Here is a 6,257-nt window from a genome sequence, read left to right as displayed (position 1 = left end):
AAATTAGTTTTGATGATTTCGTTTCTCAAATTAGGATTCAGTAGCAGGCAATACATAGATATATTAATTACTTATAGAAATCCCAAATCAAGACTAAAGAGTCCAAGTTTGAAGAAAAAAATAGCCAGTACACATGATTTGACCATGGAAAATAAAAATTTAAACATAAAGTGATAAACTTTTCACTTAAATAAGTATATTTTCATCAGAAATATTCAACTATGATGAATTATATGATAATATATATATGTAGAACTACAATGGCCCTTTAGAAAAGTACAAACGAGGACAAGAACCGTACTTTCAAACTTACTTTTCTCCACAATGCTTTGGTTTCACCTAACAATCGGACTCTAGTCTTCAAGAACTAGATTGTGGATTCATGATCTGGACAAAGACTTATTATTATTTCTACATTTGAAAAACTTTACCTGAAATTCAAAGCTGCCAAGCGAATATTGTCCCCGTGCCATCCAGAAATACATTGTGTACCATCCTTTAGCCTGTACTTGATACAAAAATGGATCGAAGTCCTGAAAACATCGTTGATTTTGTCATATGCGTCTTGAAATATTTTATCATCGCGTCATTGATATCTTTCTCAGTGACTTAGGACGCTGCAACTATTTAACCACCCTCGCAATGCATCTTCCTTTTGCTCCAGTAACCAATACTAATAAAAGTATGGTATGCATCAGTGGGACTGATGTCAGAATAGATGATTCATGAATCATGATGAGAGACGCAAAAGTTTTTCCTTTCTGTCTTACCAAATCGGATTTTGTTGCTTATTCAATAATGAGGATAGAAAATGTAGGCCCAAGAGTTGATAAACAAAATTTGGGCCCATGTTCAAGAATGAATACAAAAAAAGACGATCTATCTTTTCTTGAATCGGTCCAAAACTGAAATGGCCAATAAAGGTCCGAAGATGCTTTACGCTACTTCAAACTTCTAAGGACAGGTTTAGGAGGGAGCTTCAAGGGATCCACTACGAGATTCAAGCAACTGATCCTACGGAGGTTGATCTTGAAGTCCTTCGCGAACGAGCAAATTGAGGTAAATGGGTCTCGTTGACAAACGTAATGGTAATCTAATGAAATTTAATCGTTCGATGAAATTAAAATTTTGGTTTTGTTGTGTAAACACAGTTCATGTTCTATGGCAATTGTATAAGCTCAGTTTGATGTTTCAGATTGGACATCTATAAGCCTCATCATGTAAATTAAACTACAAAAATTTAACATCGATTTTCGGGTGGATGCTCTCTTATTATAACCTGCCTATAGTTGGGTTATAATATTTTGATAAAATAGATAGTTGAAATTGTCCCCAACCCTTTGACATAAAAATAAAAGATTTTTTCACTTTCATAATAAGTGTGGTTTTAACATTTTTTACTAAAATTGTAAAATGATATTCTTTTCTTGTTATAAAAAAATATCATTTTACAATTTTAGTACAAATTATTTTTACTTTTAGCTGAAAATTAATTACAGACTGCATTGATTTTATAAATAATTTTATTTATTTCAAATATTATTGGCAATAAAGATGTGATTAATAATAACTTACATATATTTCCATCATTTTTTAATCTGTGTAAAACATATCAAAATAACATTTATTTTGAAAAGGAAAGAGTAAATGAGAATATTTATTTCTGGACGTGGATCTACTTTTTCATCTTCTCGGACAATCCCACTCTCCTTGCTAGAAACATACTCCTTATGTACCATTTTAAGTGATGTTTAAGCATTTTTATTTTGTTTCATAATAAGTAAGGTTCTCACATTTCTAGATAAAATTTAATGTCAATTGAAATTTGCAACCAATTACAAAATACTACATGTTTTTTATTGGTTATACTGATTTTATTTAATGCAATTTTATGTAACCAAGATAAATTGTATAGAAATTTGTATTTTCTTAATCTTTGTGTAAAAACCTTAAAGATCACTTAAAATGATACAGAGGGAGTATATTGTTATCATTAACTGCAACATGTGTGTTACTAATTGTCTCTGCTCATACTAAAAATAGCTAAATTTCTTTTTTCAAAGGTGTTACTAATTCTTTTATGTTCTAGCTAGCTGGTGGACTTTTAGAGAAAATATCAATGTATATATATCTAAAATACTTATAGAGTGTGATTGATATAATTTAAAGTAAAACAGAAGGATGACAGAAAACAAAAGTAAAACAGAAGAATAGATGGAAAATAATGGAAAATAATGAAAAACAAAATGGTAAAAATGAGAGAGAAAAAACCGAGTATATTTTGTTACTATAACTAACTCTGACAACACCTAGAATAAATAGTTCTCTCAGTAGTAAAGAGAGTAGTAACCAGCCACTGGAAAATTAACATTTCGGCAGCAGCATCGCCATAGACAGAGGATCGACATGTGGCAATACGTGACTATAGTCTGGACCACTTCTGTGGAACTATGATACCTCTGTATAATTCAAAAAAAATTCAGTAATGTCAAACTGATATTTTATTTGATCAGTGAGTTTTGAACTGAAACTTGGGGTAACTTAAATTTTGGAGTAAATTCTTACTCTAAAACAACTAAACAGTAAGAGTCATAGTGTCTAGAACAACTAAACAGTCAGAGTCATAGTGTATATTGTTTCAGTTTTAGATAAGTCTATTTCTTTATACGTGTTTTGTTGTGTCAGGGGGATCCAGTACTATTGCCTTTGGCATCATCTAAACTTGTGAGAAGTGCATTTATATTAAACTTAACATTTCCGCCAACAATACAATAGTATGAAATTACAGTAACCACGGGTAGTTTGAATATTAATTTAGATTTTTTTTATATGGTACAGTCATGGTTTGTTTTTTGTTTTTGTTTTTGTTTTTTTACTGGTTTGTCGATTTAGCTTTTTATATTAATTGATGATGGTACTGTTTTTGATATCTTGTATGAAGCATTATTGTTAAATGAAGTTAAAGGATAAGGTGATCAACCAAAAGGTCCAACCCGATGATAAACTAAAGAACTGGGAATGATCAGTAAGATAATATGATGATTTATTTTACTAAATCAGGATTGTTTTATGATATTTTAATCTCTTGACAACTTACAAAATTATTTCTATTAAAACTTTAATTATTTCTATATATATATATATAAAAAATATATAATAATTCCTAGTCCCCGTAGGGTCACTTAATTAACTAGTCAATAATTATATGATATATATAATGATATAGCATTTACCCAATAATAATAGGATCATACCTTTATAGATGTAATCGAATTATCCGACCCACAAAAGAACTTTATAGTTATATATCTTATCAACCTCTTTTTCTTGACTTGATAGATTTTAATTAAGATTCATTTGACTGATAGGAATGACTTATTTGATTATATATATATATAGACACTTAATATAATTAATATAATATTTGTATCATTTAATATATTTTACTTTATTAAGAAAAACTGAGAATATTTAAAGCACAAACAAAATATTAAAGCAATTAAGATATATTAGTCTATATATAGAACATCACCATCACCATCTATATAAATATTAAAGAAATTATTTACACACACTTTCCAGCGATATAACGCAATAATAGAGTTTTTTTTATACAGTTCAACATCACCATTACCATCCCATCTCTTCCAATAATTTCTTTTGGATACAACAAAGGAAAACAAGAGAGCCAAAGAAGCTACAGAATGAACAAACTATCTCTAAAACTACTACAAGATTAAAGTTTAATGATTGCTATTAGCTGGAATCATTTACAAGATCAGCATGAACTCATAAGAAGTTGTTCTAAATATTCAGCACCTAAATCTTCAAAAACCACAAGTGTACCACCTTCTTGCTTCACAACACTCTGCTTTTTACTTCTTGATGATGAAGAGGAAGAAGAGGGGAAGATGAATAAGAACAAGAATTAGAAGAAGAAGCAGAAGAAGAATTAGAAGATCGCTTTTTCCCTCTAGGCCGGTTTCTAAGCGAATGTTTTCTCTTCAAGGCCATAATCGGAGATCCTCCATCTTGAAGATTCACATTCTCCATTTTCTTGAGCGACTCTCTGACCACTTCCACGGGGAAATTGAGTACAGCGAGAGATCCTTTTGTTGCAAAAGCGGCTTGGTCATAAGCAAGAGCTGCTTCCTCAGCTACATCGACGTCCCGAGCCAAACCCTAACTCCGTTCCTAGTGGAATCTCTTATCTCAGCCGCAAATTTTCCCCATGGCCTCTTCCTCACTCCTCTGTATGACTTCTCTTCATCAACAGAACTAATCTTTCTTCTTCCTCGGAGTTAGAAACGTCCGTTCGGGTTTCTTCTTTTATCATCATCTCCGGAGACTCAAATGAGAAGAAGTCATCAGAGTAATTATAACTAGGGCAAAAGAAGGATTGATCTAACATCGAACTCTCGTTCAGCAAGAATGATTCTTGTGATGAGCTCCAAGAACTCGAAGAGGAATACATGGTAGATTGAGAATATTCTTTTTTCGTTCTCTTTTTTTGTTCTGGCAATAACTTATTTCAAAACTTAATCCGTTATATATAGGGACATTAAATTTATTAGATATTTGAAAGTGGATGATATTTTATGGTTATAATTCTCATAGGTCATGTAGACAAATATGGCTGCCTTTAAAAACTAATAAATTTATTTTATACAATCGAATGAGGGGACCAACCACAAGACTGGTATTATATTTTTCCAATTATATTTAAGGAAAAAACTAGACTTCACAAGGATGTATCACTATTCGAGAAAAAAGAGTGGACGATATAAATTTCCACGTGGCACGATTTCATTTACAAAAGGTGACGTTAGGCGGCGGGAAAATGACAAAATAGATGAGATCAACTGTGATGTGGCACTTTGATTGTGGGATCCGTTTCTTGTTCTTTCTTTTTTTGAACCTTTGGCTTTCATATCCGTTTCTTGTCTTTCGAGCAGTGTTAAGTAACTAAAAGTCTGAGAGAGTTGACTAAAAAAGGCACGTGGATATTTCATAAACGATTAGTTATTACCAAAATTTTATGAGATATAAATCTTGATATATATATAAAAAATATTGATATACATACAAAATATCACATAGACTCTGAATTAATAAATCGTCAATTTTTAGGGCAATATTTAATCTCTATAATATATAACAATAGAAAGTTAAAATGTTCATTCTCTAACACATAGAATCAGAGGCGGACACAGGTGGAGCCAGAGTGCACGTGCCCCACCCTATTTTTTTTTTTGAGATTTTTGTTCACAAATTATGTGAATACTCTTTATTTTAGGTGTTATTGCATTAAGTGCCGCATGCATTTTGTTTATAAATCCTTGTATTAAAACTTTTTTATACTATACGACCCATTGATTGGAAATTGTCATCAATGTTAGTTTTAAATTCATTAATTCCTCCACGTTTCTCAGGTTTAAACTACGAAACTGGTTTTGTTTTCAGGTTTTTAACACATTTTTGGGTAAAAGATTATTTTTTTGGAAAAAAAGCTTGGGTAAAAAAGATTCTTATACACATTTTATTATATTTTAGTAACTTTTCTATAAAACAAGTTTTTTCATTTTTCCTTTTTGTTCTCTCCTACCTAATAGAATTTTTTTTCTTTTTCTTCATTTTCTTTAATATTAGTTAACTTTGTTTTCTTTTATTTTTTTTTTAAAGTTACTTTATTTAATTTTTACTTTTAAATACTTCTTTATCAAGTATTATTTCCCAATATTTAAATTAAAAAAATAACTAAAACGAAAAATCATAATAAAAATATATATAACATAATTTTTGTGATATTACTTAAAAATATTAAGCATTATAAAAATGTTTTTCTTTGACTCACTTTTAAAATAAATATAATATTTAAAAGAGTAAAGTAGTTTAAAAAAAATATAATATACCATACATAATTTTTTATCGAATAATCTAATTAATAATTATACATACATATATATATATATATATATATATATATGTGAAAAAACTTTAAGATTCACATATATAATGTTCCAATACTTTTTATAATGAAATAATAAATTGTGCTCTTATTGATGACAAAAAAAAAGAAAAATTTGTACCCCATGTTAGATGATTTTCTAGATCCACCTCGGCATAGAATTAGGTTTACGTCTCCGATTGTAAATTTCAAATCATTAGTTTAGTGGTTCGATTTAATATATAATTTTGAAAGAGAAACGATATGTATCGAACCGTGGCTTATTGAGTGATATCTTCGTGATGTGCCG

General features: G+C 29.8%; 1 protein-coding gene across 1 annotated transcript; it reads right to left on the bottom strand.

The window, feature by feature from the left end:
- Positions 1 to 3,765: 3,765 nt before the first annotated feature.
- LOC108845991 (ethylene-responsive transcription factor 15) lies at positions 3,766 to 4,548 on the bottom strand. Its single transcript, XM_018619195.2, is given in 4 exon segments — positions 3,766 to 3,907; positions 3,910 to 4,166; positions 4,169 to 4,277; positions 4,280 to 4,548. Coding segments are annotated over 4 exon segments (690 nt in total). The 5' UTR covers positions 4,475 to 4,548; the 3' UTR covers positions 3,766 to 3,778.
- Between the last annotated feature and the right edge of the window lie 1,709 nt (positions 4,549 to 6,257).

Source organism: Raphanus sativus, chromosome 3 (genome assembly GCF_000801105.2).
Source record: "Raphanus sativus cultivar WK10039 chromosome 3, ASM80110v3, whole genome shotgun sequence".
NCBI lineage: Eukaryota > Viridiplantae > Streptophyta > Magnoliopsida > Brassicales > Brassicaceae > Raphanus > Raphanus sativus.
Note: the sequence above shows the minus strand (reverse complement) of the source record. Positions and strands in the feature narration are given on the sequence as shown.